At 56.1% G+C, this 20160-nt stretch overlaps 1 protein-coding gene across 14 annotated transcripts in view; it reads left to right on the forward strand.

The window, feature by feature from the left end:
- ABLIM3 (actin binding LIM protein family member 3) overlaps positions 1 to 20160 on the forward strand; it is a 50435-nt gene that overhangs the window by 7418 nt on the left and 22857 nt on the right. For 4 of the 14 annotated variants that reach the window (XM_062607688.1, XM_062607692.1, XM_062607693.1 and 1 more), the window contains exon 1: positions 918 to 1107. The exons of 2 other annotated variants lie outside the window; for them this stretch is intronic. In XM_062607688.1, coding sequence (XP_062463672.1) covers positions 1089 to 1107 — 19 coding nt within the window. In that variant the 5' untranslated portion in view covers positions 918 to 1088. Of the gene's footprint in view, positions 1 to 915; positions 1108 to 20160 lie in introns of those variants that run through there. 8 more of the 14 variants (XM_062607690.1, XM_062607691.1, XM_062607699.1 and 5 more) reach the window with 5 other exon arrangements.

Here is a 20160-nt window from a genome sequence, read left to right on the forward strand (position 1 = left end):
CCAGGGGCACTTGCTTGTGGAGCTATTTTTAAGGCAGCTGTGGGACCGGGTGGGTTGTTCCACGGCTCAGCAGCACTTGCTGGGACATGTTGGGTGCTGCAATGGGATCTCCCAGTCACAGCTGCTCCCCAGCCTGGATTCTCAGTGGAAGCAGGGAGTGTCCCAGTGTTTTACTCCTAATAAAGTACTTCTTCCTGCCGAAATCCTCAGAGGAGCAGGAATAGGAAAGGAAGCTCTGTGTGAAACCCATTTCTGCTTCATGTCAGGAGGTGCAGGCCATCCAAGCCATGTGAGCTGCCTCTCCCAGCAGCCCCTCTCCAAAGGAAGGGGTTTCCTTGCCTTGGCCATGAGGCAGGGCTGGATCAGGGCTTGTCCGTCGGCTGCTACTGCCCTGCCTGTCTCCTGCCGCTCTGAATCAGCATGCTCTTCCCCAGTAAAATAACCTCTGGCTGGCTTGGCTGCAGCAGTGCCCAGCTGGGTGCTGAGTGGCTTTCTCAGTGTGGCTGCAAGGTCTGTGTCACCCAGGGTGCCTGTGTGTGACTACAGGAGCAAACAGGTCTGTGGTCTGCCAGGAAGGACCTGCAGCAGGTCCCTATATGCTTGCCCTGCAAGCTGGAGATCAATGGTCAGGTGCTGAGTACAGCACAGGCTTGGAAAGGCTCTCCTTGCCTAGCCTGAAGAAATGAGGACTAAAGCAGGCAGAAATCCCAGCGCTCCTCTGGAGGTGGTGCAGACCCCACTTGCTCTCAGCACCCAGCTCATACGCATCCCATGTGGGGCTGTGGCAGCCAGGTGCAGGCAGCACTGGGCAGGCAGTGTGCCGTGCAGCTCAGTGCCGGCTTCTCCTGCCATCCGAGCAGGCAGCTCTGCTCCGGATTTTCTCTCTCTCAGCTCATATCGCGGCAGTCCTCAGAGTGTGATAGAGCACAGGCTTCCCCGCTCCCTCATCTGCGCTCAGATCACGGCTCAGCGCTGGTCCCTGCAAACCCCTCCTTCCGCCTCGGCTGTGCCGGGGGCTGTGGGGTGTCCTTCCCCACCGCCCCGCTGCCTCCTCGGCACCCGCTGCATCAGCTCGCAGTGCTCGGAGGATGAAGAAGGTGGAGCAAGGTAAGATGAGCTCCCCCTAACCTCCTCCTGCTATAAATAGCCGCGTCACCCAAGCATCGTCTGGGAGCGTTGCGAGTGCGTCCGGGCTCCCGCAGACCTGCCTCTGCTGCAGGCACACCTCGCACTTGGTCAGGAGGGCTGCTGCCGGTGACACGGAGCGTGTCATCGCATTAGCACACCACGGGACACCGCTCAGGTTATGCACGGCCTAATCCCGTCTGGCAGCCGCCGAGGCTGGCGTCCTGTGGCCGGGTCAGGCGTGCCCGCACCTCGCTGGCAGCGGCACTGACACAGCTTGCATGGGAAGCCTTCCTCTGCGGTAGAGCCTTAGCAGCTTTGCCCTCGGCTCTGGCCAAGCTGTGCCCGGGTGCTGGCATGGATGGGGCAGGGCAAGGAGATGTCTGGTGTGTGTGTCAGTGTCTGGGCAGAGGTTTGGTAGGGAAGGGGAAGGCAGCTGTTCCATAGGGAATAGCCAGGTCAGGGAGAGAAAAGTGGGGTTTGTGGTGCTGGTGCAGCCCCTGGGTGGTACTTGAGTGCTTCCTCACTCCATCCAAGCTGGGTTGGAGGTTGGGGTTGATCAGGAAAACCATGGTCCTCTATATATTCTGGCTGTTGGCAGAGATGCAGTTCTTGGGGTAAGCTGTGGCTTTGGAGGGTTTCGCTGACAGCACCAACGTATCCCCCACCCCTTGACCATCAGCCAGCATGGGAGCCAAGCAGTATAGCAGTTTACATGAGCATGGACATACAAAGAGAAACACAGCCATCTTCTCAGCAAGGAAGCCCTCCTTCAGCTGGTGGCAGATGCTAAGGCATGGAAGGGGATGATGCCCAGCTCACAGCCTTTTATTCAGTAAGCAAACCCACCCCTTCATACACCCACAGATGCTACTTGAGGGGACTTGCACCATTATCTCACCATCTGTCCCAGTTGCCACCCTGGGAGAGGAGTGGGTTGGACCTGATCCTTTCCCTTTGGGATGGGAGATGCCTGACAGTGCTGGCCAGGGAGAGCTGAGGATGAGCGTGGATGTTCTCCCCTCCCCTGCTTCTGAGAAAAGGAAAGTCGCTGCCTGCATAGTGAGTTATGTGGTGATGACTGCTTGTGATGGGTTACATATAAAATCCCTTGCATCCCTGAGGATGCTACCAGTTGAAAGCTTTTATGGCATTTTAAAAATAGCCACTGAGGGAGAGAGAATGAGAAGATGGATAGGTAGGTGGATCCCTAATAAGGAGAGGAGAGGAAACAGCTCAAGAGGGAATGGAAAGACTTTAGTGAACGGCATGTGAGTGATTACTGAGGGAGGGGGTGGTGTGGTCGTACTGAGCTGCATGCCCAGCGGGAATGGGGGACCCTATAAAAAGCCTGGCTGTGAGATATGCTTGCTGCACGTGTGGGGAGAGGGATGGGGGGAGCATCAGCTCTGTCTGTCTCTCCTCTGGGTGCTTGCTGTGTTCTACAAGTAGCCGTTAAAAATAATCCCTGACTCTTGGATGATGCCTGGGCTGGACTGGCTGCTGCTGCTGCTCTTGCGTGATTCCTCTAACAGCTCCTGGCTCATCTGTGCTCCATTCCTGCCTCCAGGCTCTGGCTGACAGCTCTGCCTGGGAGCTGATGGATGAGGTTGGTCCTGGCCCTAGCTTTTCCCAAGGTGGCCTTTCCCCACCTGGGCTGTGCTCCAAGAAGGATGCTGAGAGCTGCCTCTCTGCTCTAGCTTCTGGCTTCCTGCTGCCTGACAGCTTGGAGCACCTGGGGGCAGGATCTGGTGGTGGGGCTGTGACTGGATGAGGATGCAGTTCCCCAGCGCCTGGCTGGAGCAGTGATACCAGGGCTGCTGGCAGGAGGTCCCTTCAGCAGGACAGCCCTGCTCTGCCTTGTGTCACTGCCAGCACAGCATCTTCCTGGTCCCGGAAAGTGGCTCCAGGCCCTCCCCTGTGCTTGTGGCAGCTCTCCCCATCACTCAGGGAAGATTACACAGAGTGTCTCCAAGAAATGCTAATTGCTTTGGCTTGTGCTTGGTACAGCAGAGCCACTGGGCACTCAGAGCTCTTAGTCAGCTTAGAGATCTGCCAGATCCTTCCTCTCCTTCTCCTGGAGAACTGGTGGAGTTCTGCTGTGGCTGTTGCTGATCCCCACATCCCTGGTTCCCAGCTGAGCTGCAGGCTTGCACCCGAGCTGGCCCAGAGGTCCCAAATACCCAGTGGCACAAGGCAGGATGTGCTGTCATCAGGGCATTGCAGCCTCAGGGTGAAACACCCCAAGCTCAGCCCCCGTCAGACACAGTGCGGGGTCAGATGCACCCTTCCTGCTGGAGGAAGGCTGGCTGGGGGGCAGTGGCGGTTTCACACCCTGTGAGATGCTGCTCGTGCTGCTCTGTCCTCACAGACCCCTCACTGTGCTGCCCACCCCTGCTCTGCCATAGCAATTGAAATCTCAGTGCAGCTGGGCTTGTTTGATGCAGGCTGCTGGGAAGCATTCCTTGGCTTTGCCCCCGCTCGAACTGCAGGGAGAAAGCACTGCTAACAAGACTCTTCTGTCAGACTTGCCAGCCTGTCACATCCAGGCTGTCTCCCTCTTGCTTGCTTGTCTTTTTTTTTCTCTTCCTCATAAGCTAGACAAATACCCAGGGAAGCAGAGGCTGGGGATGGGTTATCCCTGCCCAGCTCCAGGCTGGGGTAATGATGATGCTGGAGAGTGTGTGCTGCCTGGTCCTTGCACTGGCCTCATGTAGGAGGTTGCCACTCATAATGTGCTGATCTCACTGTATGTCTCAAGCCCACAGCTTGCTTTAATGCTGTAGCGTGGGAGTCCAAGTGCAGCCACCCTCTGTGGGTGCTGAGGTCTCTACTCACCTCCTTTGCCAAACCCTGGGGCAGCCCCTCGCCTGGGGAGGGTGAAGAGGTGCCTCTTACCCTGGTTGGCTTCTCCTGGCTCCAAGAAGTTTCTCACTGGTCTGAAATAACTTCTGGAGGAGCAGCGGGTGGTTCTGAGCCAGCAGCGCAGCCATGAGTGCCCATGGCCCTGCCCAAGGCAGGGGTACCCCCAGCCCCTGCTCCTGCCTTGTCTGCCTATCACTGGGCTGCTGTGGGAGCATCCTGAGGCATGTGGCAGAGTGAGGGCTTGCCAACAGAGGTTATCTGCGTCTGCCCTGGCCTTCAGTCCTCGCTTGGTTGGTCAAAGGTGGCACAAAGGGTCCGATCTGGGACATAATTCTGTTCCTTGGCAGGAAGGTTTTGGCTCATTTAAGCCAAAAGTGTGCGCAACAAAGCACGTTCATTTTCCCTGTTGAAAGGGGACTTGTTCCCTCTGGAAAGTGCCAGCTCTGCTGGGCCTGCTGAGTGCCTGTTAATTGTCGCTAATGAGGAGCTGGGAGCTGTGGTTTCCAGAGGCTGTTGGGGACAGACTGTCGGTTCAGCCTGGGAGGGACATCTCAGTGGGAAGGGAGCCGTGACCTTGGTGCGGGTGAGTTTTGCTGCACGAATGGGTTTGTTAGTGGAGAGTCCCCCAGTTCCTGTGCCTACAGCGCAGGGCAGCAGCGCTTAGCCCTGACTCCAGAGAGGAGAGCGTGGAGGGTTAAGAGGATCTCTGGTGCTTACTGTACACAGTTGGATTTATTTACGTGTATATATAGCAGAGAGGTGGGATGGGGAGGGCTGAACCCACCCTGTCTGGGAGGGAGGTTGAATCTCTGTGGCTGGTCCATGTCAGGAGCTGGGCAGTAGGACATGATGCCAGGGCTTGGCTCTTTGCCTGCAGCCTGATGGTTGAAGGCTGTTCTTCCCCTGGCACCAAAGGCTTTTAGCAGGAGACAGCTGCGTCTGCCTGCCTGCCGCTTCCAGCGCTGCAGCCCCTCTGTTTGAAGTGGGGTCTCTGGGTGTATGCAGGAGCTGAGCAGAGCAGACAGCAGGGAGGAGGAAGGGTCAGGATTATGTCTGTGCCCAAACCCCTTGTCTGCTCATAAGTTTATTGTTCTGGATGTGCCTTGTCCGGCCACGTCCCCAGCCTGGTTTGTCCTTGTCCAGCGCCAAGCCCTGCTTGTCACTTGCTGGCCCCATCGCTGGGCTGCCCCATGTTCTTCCATCCCAGGCTCAGGATGTGTGGGGAAATGGTTAAGCTCCCTGAGAGTGTTGTACTGTGTGAGCACTGGTGCAGGGGTGTGCTTTACCTGCCTGTGCTGCAGTAGGGACAGGGGTCCTCTCCCACAGGTGCCCATTGGCTGCTGCCCTGCTCCAGCTCCTCCTGTAGCATCAGTGCTAAATACCCTGGAGTTCCTCTCACCTTCCCTTTGCCAAAATGGCTGATCTGTTCCACCCAGTGCTTTTTCCAGGAGTTTTCTCAGTTTTCTTCCTGTTGCCATCAGGTTCCCATGTACAACCAGCCCTGCTGACCACCTCCTGCTCTCATCCCCATGTACCCTGCTCTCATCCCCATGTACCCTGCTCTCATCCCCATGTACCCTGCCCTCATCCCCATGACCAGTGGGCTGAGGCAGCACTGCTGCAAGAGGCTGTTTCTGTGTTTACTGTTCAGCTATCGTGAGGGCGACTCAGCAGGGGGGAGCTTCTCTCTGTGGATTTTTTTCATTAGAAAAAACAGCCAAAGTGGGATGTTATTTTTCCGTTCCAGCTGAGAGAGGCTGTAGTTGCTGTTTTCTGACCCAAACCCTCATGTCTGTTTTTCAATTCTCTGCCTTAATGAAGTGGGATGGAGAAGCAAGAATGGAACATGCTTTGGCAGTGGATGCACCTCTTGTTCTTGCAGTGCAAGGGCTTACAACAGTGAATTTTAGTGGTTTTGCCTCTGCCTCTTACCCAGACCTTGGGTCAGGGGTTCAGGTGAGCCCCAAGCCATGCCACAAAGTGTACTTTACCCCTACTGCTTCCAGGGTCCTTTCACAACCAGCCATGGAGGTGGCCCAGTGTGTCCTGGAGGGACCTTTGCTGGGGCTGTCACAGCAGTGCCAACAGACAGCATCTCGGTGGTGGACTCAGTGCACACCCTGGGTCACCTTGCTGAAGGTCATCTCAAGGCTGGCATGCTCAAGGCAGCTCTCTTCCACAACACCCATACTTCCCCATCCCATGCTCCCTCGTGCCCCCAGTCTTTGCCCCATGACTTTAAACTGTTTCCCTTTTTTTGTCTTTCCTTTTCCTCTGTTTCTCTGTCAGCTTTGTTCACTCTGCTGTGTATCAGGGTTGCCATAGCGACTGCCAGAGCATCTCTCTGCATCCCAGAGTAATGGTCCTGTGCTTGCCCTGGCCATGGTCACAGTGTCCAGCTGCCACCTCCTCCCAGGGATGGGGATCCCTGGGACCATCCCGGTGACATATCCTGGGGTCTGGGGAGACGATGGATCAGGACATGGGGTGGCCTCACCAGGGCTGTGCAGCACCTTGTGCAGGGGGCTGGGAGAGGAGCTGGCAGGGCTGGCTGCATGGCACTGCTTCATTCTCCTCTTGCTGCCAGAACTGTTCAATAAATGTTGGGGGTTTTAGTGTGCAAGTGCTACTTAAGGAAAACAGAGGAGCTGCTGCAGCACAAGCAGTCCCTTTGGGTCTAATGGGCAAGACAACCTGCCAGCAGAGCAATATAAGATTGTATAAATATGAGCTGTTCCCAATTGCAGGACATGGGCTTATTCCCAAGAACAAGAGCAAAGATGCACGTTTTTCCATCCTAGGAGCCATGCTACTTCTTCTCTTGATATCGTCCCCTGTAACCATGTGAGCGACTGAAGTGACTTGACCTTGCCTTGGCTAGGCTCAGGGCTGTGGCGTGCAAACCTCCTTTTGTCTTTGGGCAAAGCATTATCTGGATCCCAGATCCAGTCTTTGCCTGAGACTGAGGCTGGTACTGGGGACTTGGAGGCATCCCCTGGCCGTGGTCTGGTGCTGAAGGACACCAGTGGAGTGTGATTTGGAGGCAGAGTGTGGCTTGTGGCCTTCTGGTGCTGATTTGCAGACACCAGTGTTATCTCTTCAGTGTTTATCAGAGCTGCTGTGCCCCTTTCATGAGATAATTAGGATGACATGTTATTAGCTGATTACTGGGGAAACATATATTTACTGAGGATTTATTCTGGAAACAACATTAATCTCCTGTAGAGTTGCTAAACCCCCATAAATAATCTGATTTTGATAATCAATTGCTATCACAGCCCCCCCATAAATCTTAATTAAATGCACATTTAGTTCACATAAAGTTGCCAAATTTGCTTGTACATTTGTGTCCTGCTGTTTGCCTCAGGCAGATGTCTGTGTATGTGCAAGCTGAAGTCTGTTTATCAGCCAGCCTGAAACCAGAATATGGTTTGCCAAGGCGGAGCAGTAACAGCAACACTCCTCTCCCGTGGTCCCACATGGAGATCCCAGCACATCCCTGCTTCCCGCTGCCAGAGCTGCTCAAACACAAGTGCTTTGCAAACATCGCTGTGCAGGGTCCTGCTCTGGCTGTTGGCTGGGGCTTGTGGGGATGCACTGGATGTGATCCTGTGTAACCCGCTCGTTGTGGCCCTGCCTTGGCAGGGGGTTGGACCTGATGATCTCCAGAGGCCCCTTCCAACCATAATGATTCTGTGAGGGCAGCAGGAGCAACCGTAGGAGACTGCACCAGGAGAAACCCGACTTGCCAAGGCGGACACGTGGGTGTGCTCATGGAGGGGCAGGGAAGAGAGATGCAGTTGCTGAAACCCATGCAGAGGCTTTCAACAGTGCTGGCCTGGCATGGGAGCTGAGGTCCTGCTGGGCTTGGCTGAGTCCTGACCACCCTTGGGCCAGCAGCAGTGACTTCAAGCCTTAGGGCTAGTGAGTGGGTCAGGGGGGGAAGAAGAGGGGACACGCAGGGAGAAGGTGGCTGGCTGATGCCAGTCATCAGCTGGGCTCTGTGTGTTGTAGGGACCACATTAGTGGTGTGCACCCCAGGGAGGGCTGGGCTTCTTGTGGCAGGGCTCTGGAGGTGCTGGTGATGGGGGTCTGTGCTGGGGGACCTGGCAGGAGCGTGGCAGACCTCCCACTGCCTTTCAGGATGTGGGGTTTCATCCATCACATGCACTTCTTGGGTACTGAGCTCCACAGCTACAGGGACTGACGCTCTTTGGGGTGCAGCACTTCCATCCCTGCTGCCTTTGCCGAGAGCGTCAGCTTGGGCTGTGATGACCTTGGTGATGGGGGCTGCACTAGGGGAGCCATAAAAGAAACGATGAAGCTGTTTGAATTGCTGGGAAGATGTCTCTATGAAGATCTCCTCCTGAGCCTGGCTGGAGCCCAGCCTGCTAATTATTGTGGTAGGGGAAATACACAAACATACAGATGGCAAGGAGAACAAAAACTGCTGTCTTTTAATATCGAAACTCAGTTTCCATCCAACTGAAACCGACACATGGCAGAAGCTAAACACTAACAGCTTTGGGTGAACACCTCAGCAGCCTGTGCAGGAGCTCTTGGAGCTGTGGCGGAGCATAGAGTGGGATCTGCCTTTCCCAGGGCAGAGGATGGATGGGAGCCCATGGCAGCTGCTGGTGGAGGAGCAGGGAAGCCAGGCTGTGGTGGTGACTGGCTGTGCATACCTGTGTAAGCACATGCCTGTGTGATAGGAGCCAGCCATGGGCCGGGCTTCAGCTGCCAAGAGCCCCAGAGTGGCTCTGCACCAGGGGTGATCTGTGACTGCTCTGTCCCAGGGACTCCTTAGTGCATCCCTGCATTGCAGGGAGGAAGTTTCCCCCTTCTCAACCCACCTTTAATCTCTCCTAGGTGGCTTGGAGCCTCAGATGTGGTCATCTCCACTGTCACTGCTGTTGGCTGGCTGCCCATCATGCTCAGGGGTGCTGCTGATAGGGGAGCAACCCCTCGGGGGTATCTTTCTGTTGACCCTTGCAGTGCCAAGGGGCTGTGCTCTTCATAACTTGTGCAAGATGCTTTATCGCACAGGGTTTTACCCTGACGTAGGCATTGAGGATGGGATCGGTGAGACTGTGACAGCCAGCACAAGGTGTTTCCGAGCACCATCCTGAGGAGCCCATGGATCAGTGTCTGCCTGTCCTGCAGTGCTTGTGGTGCCTGTAACTTGTTGGTGGCCATAGGGCTCCCTGGCACAGTGCTGTCCCCCACTGCACACTGGTGCCTGCTGTGCTCCCCTCTGCCACTTGTGCATGGCCAGATGAGCTCCATGGGGGGTGGGCACAATCTTTTTATGACCACTTAAAGGTTCCATTTGGTACCTTTAACAGAATTAGAGCGGGATCACAGTAGCTTAAGAAAAGCAGTAAACACCCTCTGTGCTGTGCAGTACTTGGCTGCAGGTGTCTGTTTTGTGTCTTCCAGCCCCATGGTTTGCAGGCAGTGGGCTGGTTCAGCAGGGCTCCAAGGGGATGTGGCAGTGCTCTTCATGCTGCAGCCCTGGGCTGTGTTGCCCCCCCTCCCAGGAGCACAGCTGATGAGATCCCAGTTGTTTTAGAAAGCACCTTCCCAGGATATCAGAGTGGATACAGGAATTTGGAGCCTGCCGGGGAAGCTCCCAATGGTGTCTTGCCCCCAGCCCTGAGCTGTAATTCATCCCCTGGAATGGGCCTGGCTGGGGTCGGCTGGTCTTGAGCCTCCTGTCCCTCTGAGCACGCGTTGATAGCATTGTGATTGCTCTGTAACATATCCCCCTTCCATGCATCCTATTTATGGGGAGATTGTCCCCTCTGTGACGCCGGGGCTTGCTTTGCCAGCTGTCACCTCCAGTCCAAATTCCCATTTCACTGCATTAATGTCTATGCAGTGTCTCTGGATGGAGATTAGATTTCAGTTCCCTCCCTGGAGTCGAAGGAGTTAAAAATAGCAAATCCAACACCCCTCATTCCCTGGCGATGACGCAGTCTCTCAGGTTGGAGTTACAATGCTAGCATGAATGTGGTTTAAAATAAAACAAGTGAATGCACTGCACTCTGCAGAATAGGAGAACAAGCTCCAGTGACATGGAGTCGTCCTCTGGTCTTCTAACCTCTGCCTGCAAAAGGCAAGAATTCCTCTTCCTTGCAGTGCTTGTATTGGCCAGATAAATGATGCTATGCACAGAGTTATTAGTGGAGTAATACAGGAGGTATTCAGCCCATCAGGGAATCAACTGATTGCAGAAGAAACCAGAAAGAAATTAGCTCAGTGCATTACGGTCTGGGCTGTCTTTCTAGAGCATCGCACACAGACCACCTTGCCAAGTATCGGCTGGATGGAGTGATGGGGGCAGAGAGGTGCTGGGCTCAGCAGCACTGCACTGGGTGCAGGCTGACCCCGTGGATCCTCTCCAGAAGTAGATAGCGGGCTATGCAAGCAACAGTCTGCTGCAAGGTGGCGGGTTGCCAGCCTGGCTCCATCTCTTCTAACAGGGCTGTTTCTCTGATCTAGCATAGAAAATCCTAAATCCCCACATTTTTCACTCTCCAGACACTGCCCTAGTTTAAAAATGCTGGCTCCTGGCTTGCTTTGTAATATTTTAAATATAGCATCCTTTATGTTATTGATGCATGCACCATATGTTTTGAAAACTGCAACGAAATCCATTGGGCTTGTGGGTGGAGGTTAAAGGGAAAAAGCATTTCCATACGGGAAGCCACAAATACAAAACACAGCAGCAAACAGAAAGTCCTGCCATGCCTCAGCCAGGAATAAGCTCCTTTCTGTCCTGGCTGTCTCCAGCGCGCTCATGTGCATGTGAGGAGCGAGCCTCAATGTTTCCATTGTGTCAGCTCCTGTCCCGGACACCCTGGCACTGACTCCACAGCCCCCTTCAAGGCCCAGCGGGAGATGCCACCGTGTCGGAGCCCATCTGACAGCTCCTTTGCCCTGTCCTTTCCTCAGAAAGCCCTGTTGCTGCTTTTGGTTTTGGGGGGTTTTGTTGGTTTGGGGGTGGTTTTATTGGTTGGGATGGATCCCTCCTGCTAAAGCTCACCCAGGCTCCTGCATCCCTGGCTGCTGGCCGTGGGTAGGCTTTGGCAGGGAGGGGAGAATCCCCCTGTGCTCCCACACAACACTGCCTGCATCCCAACACTGAACACAGACTCTATTGAGCAGGGAATTTGGCCTTGGCAAAATGATGAGCTAATGGTTTTCATCTCCTGGCCGGGACCTCGAGTTTAGTCTCTTCTGCCGCGCACATCTGGCACCCCTTGATTCCAGGACCCAAAGTCATCCTCTCGCATGGACCCTTAAAAGCTGTCCAGCCTGGTTAGAGCAGGAAATAGCATCGTGTGGGCTGGGGCTGGGTGCAGCCCCCGGCCAAGGCGTGCTCTCCCTGTGTTCTCGCTGTGTGAGCTGTTTGTAGCTCACCCACTTGTCACGCATCATGAATAAGATCTGGGGGAGGAGATGGGCTCTGGCCAGTGCCTGGCTGCCTCCCTCAAGACCACCCAGGTCCCTTCCCCAGCCAGCATCACCCCAGGGGAGCAACGGGAGAGGCTGAAGGGGCCCAAATCTGCTGGGAGTGGCAGCCCTGGTTTGACCCCACACTTGGAGGATGTGTGGGATGCAGTGGCTGTGTGTACTGAGGGAGGGGAATGTCACAGGATGCTGGAGGAGGGGATGTGGAGAAAGCTTTTGTATTTGCTCTGCAGCATCTCACTGCAGTGGAGATTCAGGGCTGGGGCTGTGTCACCCCATGGGAATGGCAGAGTCCAGCAGCAGGGCAGGAGGCTGGTACAGAGGTGTCCTCTGTGGAACATGGCCTGAGGTGGCTGTCCTGCACCTGGGATCCACAGAGGGCCACCAGGAGCAGCTCTGTGTCTCTATGGCTGCTCAGGTTGGGTTTGTGCTTGCCCATATCCCTGTCCCAGGGTAGTCCCCAGCCTTGCTTTGGGCCGCAGGCAGCACTCAAGCCATGGATGTGTGATGTGTCTGTGTGCAGGATGTACTCATCTGCCTCGCACCCCCTCGCTCATACACAATTTAGTTGTATCTGTAACAGCTCGGGCAAGACTCTTATTAAGCTGAACCAGATGTAAGGATGAAATCCCATCTTCAGCCTCTCAGCAGGGGTCCCTCCTCGCCTGCCTCAAATAAACCTTTCTGCAGCCCAAAATGCTGATCTCGGAGAGTGCTGCGCATCTGCTGGCGAAGCAACGGCTGGTGGGAGCGGTGCAAACACTATCGGTGGGAGCAGCCCTGGCTGTATGTGACAGGCAGGGGATGCCTCTGGCTGTGGGTCAGGGCTGGGATGCTGCAGAGAGGTGCAAGAGGGCAGGAGCGTGTTTGCTGGCTCTCACCATGCCCCTTGTCATTGGGTTTGTGGGTAAAAGGGGAGTTTGTGCAGTGCTGTAGGAGCCTGGTATTGTCTCTCCTGGAAGGAGCCATGAGGCTCTGGATCTGAAGGGCTGTGACCCCCCGGTGTAGGGCTGGGATGCACAGCACGAAGCCAGGGGCTCTCCGCAGCTCCTGGTGGCTCCTGTATCCCTGCATTACCCTTGGCTTTTCTCCTGCTGCTTATTGCTTCATCAGACCTTCTAAATTGAGGCTGACCCTCTGAATCAAGAGGCAATCCCTCAAGAGGGACCTGTTCTGGCTTTCTGGGCCCAGATCCAGCATCTTAGCTGATCTGAGTAAGGACCGGATTGCATGTATGCAGGCATCTGCCTGGGGCATCCGAGCGCATGTGTCCCCTGTGTTGGCAGCGCACCTCTGTCATCATCTGCTGAGGTGAGAGGGAGAGAGAAGAGGTCTGGGCAGTGCATATGCTCTGGGTTCGTCCCCTGGGGATGCCTGCTTGCTATCTACATCCTCCATCTCCTTCAGCTCACACACATATGCCCCTCACGTGCTCTCCCCCATGGCCTCACTGCTCTGTTTTTCTTGAAAGCAAAGCAAATCAATAGTTGTCTGCACGCCCAGGCAGCTCCGTGCAGCTCCCCAGCCCTACACCAAGCACCAAAAGCACGACCCAAGCTTGGGGTGAAAGTGTCTCTTGTGCCAGAGCCCTCAATGTGGCTGTGGGGAGCTCAGTGGAACTCGGATCTGGTCCTGCAGTGATGCCCCAGGGCCCTGCAGGCTTGCTCATGGGGCCAGAGCAGCTCTGATGTGGTCCCCTCAGGCCCTGCTGCCCTTGATACCTGTGCCAGCTAGGGTGCTTTCCTGACCAGGCTGCACTTATAGGGAGACCCAGCAGAGCTGGCAGCACAGTTCACCTTGTAGTCATTAGGGGATGCTGCAGGAAGCATCTCGCTTCCCAGCGCTCCTAGTCCCAAGTCACTGGTGACTTCATAGCACTGCAGTGGATCTGGATAGCATTTGGACAGCCAAATACTGGGGAGCTGCATCACCAGGGAGTGATCCTGCTCTGGCACTGCCATGATCCTTGCTGGTGCCCCACTGAACCTGTGGTCTGGCAACCAAGAGCCTCAACTACCTCTGGGCATTACAGCCAGGGCTGGCCGTGTGATATCTGCTGCTTCCCAGCTTCACTATGGGGAAGGTCCCCCTTCACCGGGCTGTTTTGGGACTCCTTCAGGAGCCAGATCTTGTGTCAGAGCTCCAGGGCTGTGGTAGCTAATGTCCTTGCAATGGTTTTAAGAGGAAGAAGGAAGGTAGCTACCTGGCTTGCAGAGATGCGGAGCATCCTTGCCCCTGCTGGGGAATGGGCAGAGGGGGATGCTCACGGCTGTCCCAATGGAGCCACCTCAGAGCAGGACCCAGGACTCTGGCTCCTGGAATTGCCTTGCAGTCCCCTTCTGTTTCAGCATCACTCCTTGCTCCGGGCTCACCGCAGCTCCTGCCCTGGGCAGCCGTGCATTTCAGCCATTATTAATTAAAATGCAATCTACCCTTTCTCTTCCTCTCCCCAGGACACCAAGAACTGCTAAAATATTCTCAGGGATAATAGGGAGGGGAATTAAATGGGAGCTGTGAAATTTGAGCTGTGCCTTTTGGAGATTTATTGCCATTCCTAGAGCCTGCAGTTCCCTGTTGAGTGCTACGTCTCCAGCCCCACGCTGGGTGGAAATACCATGCCTGCCTGCGAGACCGGGCACGCCGTTAAGATGTGCATGCAGCTGCAGCATGGTCAGCCTCAGTGCAGATATGGTGCACCAGGTGCTGCGGAATCTCTTTTCCATGAGCCACTGCAGGGGCTGAACTCCCCATCTCTGCCCTATGTGGTTATTTGGAACACGCGGCGTCAGCTCTGAGGTGCAGCCTGAGGTCCCTATGGGACAGGCACTCTGGGTGTGATGCTGCATGTTGTGATGAGAACAGTTTTGCTTATGGAGGGCAGTGCTGGCTGGCAATTCCAAGAGGATCTTGCCTGTAGCTCTGAGCACTGTTCCCAGGAAGCTGACTGTGGAAGGAACAGCCCCAGCCCTTTCCCTGCCTGTGAGGGGGATGCTGGATGCACAACCTTCCTTCTCCCACATCTCCCAGGCCTTCCATCTCTCCTGCAAATTGCTGCTGGGAAAGGGAGCATGTGCAAGGGGTCTGAGCAAAGGGAGCACGGTGGCAGGGGTCTGAGCATCCCACAGATGCTCAGAGGGATGAAATGAGAGGAACTGCCTGATGCTGTCTGTTAATCATTGCAAAAAACACCCAGGTCTCAGCTGCATCCCAGTTAGGGAGCAGGTTGGGTCTGGCATGGGGAGTCAGCAGCCACCCTCCCTTGAGGGTACTGCTCACACCCAGTCTGGGGTTCTGTGTAGCCCAGAGCTCTGCTGGAAAGGGCTTCCGTGATGCCTACAGACAGGCAAATGCGCTAGCACCAGGCGTCCTGCCTGTGACTGCAGTTCAAGGAGATCTTGTTGCCATGACAAGCTGTACAAGTGTTATCTGGGAAAAAAGACCCCGGCAGCACTTGCTGGCGATGGGGGGATGCAGCCAGTGCAGAGGGCACATCCATACATACCATGCCAGCCATGCAGACATGTGGCTGCAAGAACAAGGTGTTCACCCGCACACACGGAACTCCTAACATGCATTACCTTCCAGTGTTACACCCCCAAGACCTGCTGCCTTGCTCCAGCCCCCTCCTGAGCTCTGTGCCCCTCAAGCTGCCACACACAGGGGTGCACAGCCAGGGTCCTGGTCCCTCACTGTTCTCTAGTCCTTGTGCAGCCATCCCAGGAAAGGGAGGATGTTAGTGAAGCTCTTGAGAGGTGCCAGCCCTATGCTGCAGTAATTCCATGGCAGTGCAGGCTTGTGCCCCCCAAACTCTCCCCTTCTTCATTTGTTCAGTAGCAGGGGCTGGTGAGTGAAGATGAAACTCTAAAGGATGGTTCTGCTGTTAGATACCCCAGTGCCATGAGTGAGTGCTGCTGCTGGGGTGAGAGCATCAGCAGTGGGAGGTGCAGCCCAGCTCCGGGCACACACCCCATGGCACAGAGCAGCGTGGAGCCGGGAATGCCCTTTAGCCTGTGGCAGGGTGCTCATCCTCCTCCTTTACCTGGAGAGTGGCAAAAGGACCTGTTTCCTGGATGGTGCTCTGGGCATGACTGCTGCAACCCTGAGGATGCCATGCACAGGTTTGCTTTGCTCCCTGTGGTGCTCCCTGGCTGCTACCAGGCAGGACGGTTGGGGTTGTGGCACAGTGTGCTCCCTGCCTCGCCAGCCTAGGGTGTAGCTGTCATGCTCGGGAGGTTTGTGAGCACTACACAAGGCTTCCTGTTGTCCCGCTGCTGTGCGCTGAGGTCTTCGCATCTCCCTGCGGCTGCAAGAGCTCAGAGAGCAACTCCTTCCTCGAGAATCTGTACGGATCACAACTGCTTTCAGCAAAGCAGGGACGCGCGGGGCCAGGGGAGGTACAACTGCTGCAGCCCGGCTGGCAGCGGGGTCCTGGGTTTCCCCTGATGCAGCCCTGCCTGCGCCAGGGAAGCAAACATCCTGCGGGCAGGCAGGGCAGCAGCCGGCAGCGGGGTCAGCGCGGGGAGACAATCACTGCTTCCTCACTGCTCGCGTTGGGAGAACAGTTTCCATGAACGCAGCCAGCAGCAAACTCTGCTCCATGGGCAGGGCCCTCGCTGTTCACTGCTGCAGCTTTTCCCCTTTGGCCTTCTATCCTCTTTCTCTCCTCCTCCTTTCCTTCCCTCTTTACCCTTGTCCTTTGTCTCTCCCTGTGTTTTTTTGATCTCCTTTCATACCAGCGGCAGCGTGTGTCCTCCCACGGTCCAGCTCCCACCCCAGCACATGGTTCTGCCATGCCTTTGCTGTTAGCACGAGGCTTTGGCACCCGTTTGGGCACCTTCCCACGCCGCTGGCCAACCACAGCAACTGCCACCACTTGAGTCTGTGTGACAGTGACAGTGCTGCCTCCTACCAGTTCCAGCTTGACATGAGCTCTGGGGAACTCCCCAGCATGGGGGAAGCCCCCCCCAGCACTGGCTGCTTTGCTTCCCAGGATGGTGCTGGGAGCATGGGGAGCAAAGCAATAGGAGAGGCTGGTTGTGCCCCCTCCATGCCTCTGCATGGGCAGCACTGCCCACGTGGTGCAAAGCACAGTGCTGTCAGCTCTCTGTGCTGAGCCCACAGCCCTGTCCCCCATCCTTCCCTCCTGTCATCCCACCGAGGCAGGGCCTGAGCCTTCGAGCATCTCTAGGCGAGGTTCACATCCACAGTGAGCACCAGGATACAGGGATGGAGCAGGACCAGGGTGCATTTGAGCTCATTGAGTCTGCTGCAGGGTTTCTCTGGCTGCCAGCCCTACTAAGAGAGGTTGTGGAGCACAGATGAGCTGGGCAGTGGCACTTGGGGAGCAGTGAGGGTGCTGCAGCGTGGGAGCATGGGGCTGGCACCTCTGCCCTGCTCCCTTGACCTATTTCTGCACAGAAGGGGCTTGCACAGACATTAGCTGCAGTTATCCTCTGTGATACCCAGCCATGCTCGTTCAGGTCCTCCCTCCAATACCTAGCTAAAGAGGACTCCTCCCTGTCCCGTGTGATGCCAGATGCATCCCCACTCCAACATCCCCATCCCAGCATCCCTGTCCCAACATCCCCATCCCAGCTCTGTCCTGCTGCCTCAGCCTCTCCCACGCTGGCTCTGCTGCTCAGCTCCAGTGGCTGCCATCCTCGCAGCACCCACACTTTGTCTGTGTCCTGTGTCACGCCAGGGAAGGTGATGTGGTGCAGGAGTGGCAGCAGTGAGGGGCAGGGGGACAGCATGAGGCAGGTGGAAGCAGTAATTGGTCATGATCTAATTAGGGAAGCCAAGGGCTCGATTAGGAGCTGTGGCTTGGTGGAGGGGCTTTAGCTGTAAGTCACAGATGGCTCTGCTTGTGAGCTGCCATAGTAGAGGAGAGGCTGGCATGGACTTGCCAGGGGCTTGTAATCCTGCCTGCACGATGCTCAGTGCTGATTAACGGGACTGTTTCTTCATGGCTTGGAAATCCCTCAGTGCCTGGTCTGCGTAATGAGGGTGGTCCCCATTGCTCCCAGCCACACTGCCTCGCTCCCTGCCAGTACCCATCACAGCCCACTGCTGTGCTGCACGTGTGGGGACAGCAACAGATGCAATGCAAACATCAGGACAAGCAGATGGAGCCACTCCAAGCTCAAACTGTCCCACAGCAGATCCATGGTACCTGCCCTCAGCCCATGCCTTTATTGGGAGCACCCGACCAGCCCCAGTTTAAAACCATAAATATTAAGTAAGGAACCGTGTGACATTTCTGGCTTTTTCTTAAGGGAAAGATCAGAACAGAAAATATTGTGACCAAAAGTAAATACGTAATTTTCTCCTTGATCAGAATGACTTTTATCTGCAGAAGCTGGATGGAAAGCAGTGGCCAGCTGCCTGAGCAGCGCCATGGCCTTGCAGATGTCACAGCACATGTCAGATGTGGCCCCGGAGCTGAGCGTCCTGACTGCTGGCCCCTTCCTTTATCTCAGGGGTGATTTGGCTGATCCTGCAGTTGGGCCATCAGCACTGGCATGGCAGGGTGCACGTGCCCACATTGTGTCCCCAACCCACCTACCCACTGCCAGCAGCCCCCAGCACCTTTCCCCATCATCACCACCACAGCCCTGCAGCCACACAGCTGAAGCAGGCTCATTCCCACATGTCAGGGTCGGAGGCAGCCCCACAGGACGCCTGGCTGCAGCTCTCCCACACCTGCCTGCAGCAGCGGCAGCATTTGGCTCCAATCCCATCTTTCTCTTCCTCCCCAAGGGGTTCTTATGGCTGTGGCCGAGCTGTTTGGCCACTGCAGGACAGCAGGCAGGAGCCCTCAGGCCTGCTGATGATGAGAAACCCATATCCCATGGCTGCTGGAGCTCCCACCCTTCCTCCTGGCCACCCCTGGGGAACAGCACAGCTCTTGAAGGGGAAATCCTTGCCCTTGCCCTTGGGGCTCGGAGTTGGCTGGGTCACCCTCCATCCCTGCTGCACCAGGGGGATTTGGGGGGCCGGCTCGCAGCACCTCTTTCTCCCTGCATCCCAGTGGGGTTTCTTTCGCACCCCCTCACTCTCCACCCCCAGCCCGGCACATTGTGTCCCATCAGCCGTGCTTCATCCCTGCCTCGGCCTCCAGTGCTTCCAGCAAAATTCCTTTCTGGCCAGTCATTGCCGCCCCTCGGCCTCGACAGCCTCCGGGGCCGGCACACACTGATGGGGCTGGGCTTCCTCTTCCTGAGCTGCTGCAGCCCCCGCCATGCTCCCAGCCTGCTCCTCGCCTTCGACCATTGCCGTGGCATCAACCTTCCCTAGGGACACGAGGGGACTGGGTCTGCCAGCCCAGCCCACCTGGGTGCCCAGCTTCCATCATCCTTGCCAGGAGAGCCACATCCCATGCATGGCATCCCTGTGCATGCAGATGAGGGTGAGAGGATGATTTACAGCCCCACTGGGGGCAGGGGATGCACAGAGGATGACAGTGGTCAATTGCTCACTGCAGAAGCAGGGAGAAGTGGGAGGCAGCGGCTGCTGGAAGAGGGCTCAGCCCTATGGAGGTGTGAGGAATCCTGACGGCATCATCTGCCCTGACACACTGCTGCTGCTGCTCCCCCTCACCTCCCAGCAGCCATCCCAACTGCCAGGCACATCCCCAGCACCCATGAAGCTGGATCCTATGCTGACACCCACAGCACCCAGCAAGGACACCTCCCCTACGTGCAGCCTGCATCCACTTGCTCACATCTCACTGCACGTGCCAGAGCTCAGCCCCCGGTACCCACCCAGCTCAGCTTCCCACAGTGGCAGCACCTCTCGTTATTAATTGAAGTTTGAATGCTTTGCTCTTCCACAGTCTCCTTCACCTGTGGCTCTCCAAGCATTGTGCAAATATTAATTACTGGTAATTAATTAAATCAGGACTCCCCATCCCCCTGTGGAGATGCTGTCTCATAAACATGCTGATAGCAAACAGGGTGTCAGGGCAGACTCTCCCAGTTACCTGTTGCTAATGATGCACACTCCACCTGCAGCAGTTTCTACCTAATTGATCTTCTGGAGGGCTGATGGGCTGGGAGGAGGAGATAGGTGGGAAACCAGCAGGACCCGGTCAGATCCCAGTAAGGGATGGTGGATGGTTCTTTATAAATGCCCCTGGGTGTCTTCTTTCAGCTTGTGCTCCTGGAAGCTTGGTCCTGGTTTGCTGCTGGTGGGGTATGGAGTTTCTTTGGAGCCTTTCACCCCTGAGCTGTTTTGGGGGGCTGTGCCCTATTACTTGCATTGGTGTTTAGCTGCTATCCCTTTATGATGGGGATCATCTCCCATCAGCTCCATCCTCCTGAAGGACTCAAAGTGTTTCAGAGGCAATGTAAGGGTTCAGTATTCCCCCATACTGCTGCTCCTCTGTGGAGGGCTCGCAGGAAGAGGACAGGAAGGCAAACAAGGCTGTTGGCCCTCCTAAAGCAGCAGGTGGGTGCTCCGGGAATGAAGGAAGCGGATTGCCCAGGGATGTGCAGCAGGAAGGTGCAGATCGCTCCCTGCAGTGTGGCTGGGAGCATCTCTTTGGCAAGGTCCCTCTTCCCTCCTGGGGGACAGAGCTCCTCTACGTGCTCCTAGGTGTTGCCGGGGGCACTGTCTCCCCCCTCCCAGGTCACAGGCTCCCTTGCTTACGTATGGCTGCTGTTGTCTGTCCCTAAGCCCATGCAGGGCACGGAT

This window comes from Pezoporus occidentalis, unplaced genomic scaffold, assembly GCF_034315485.1.
Source record: "Pezoporus occidentalis ecotype Australia unplaced genomic scaffold, CSIRO_AGI_Poc_V1 ctg124, whole genome shotgun sequence".
Taxonomy (NCBI): Eukaryota; Metazoa; Chordata; class Aves; order Psittaciformes; family Psittacidae; genus Pezoporus; species Pezoporus occidentalis.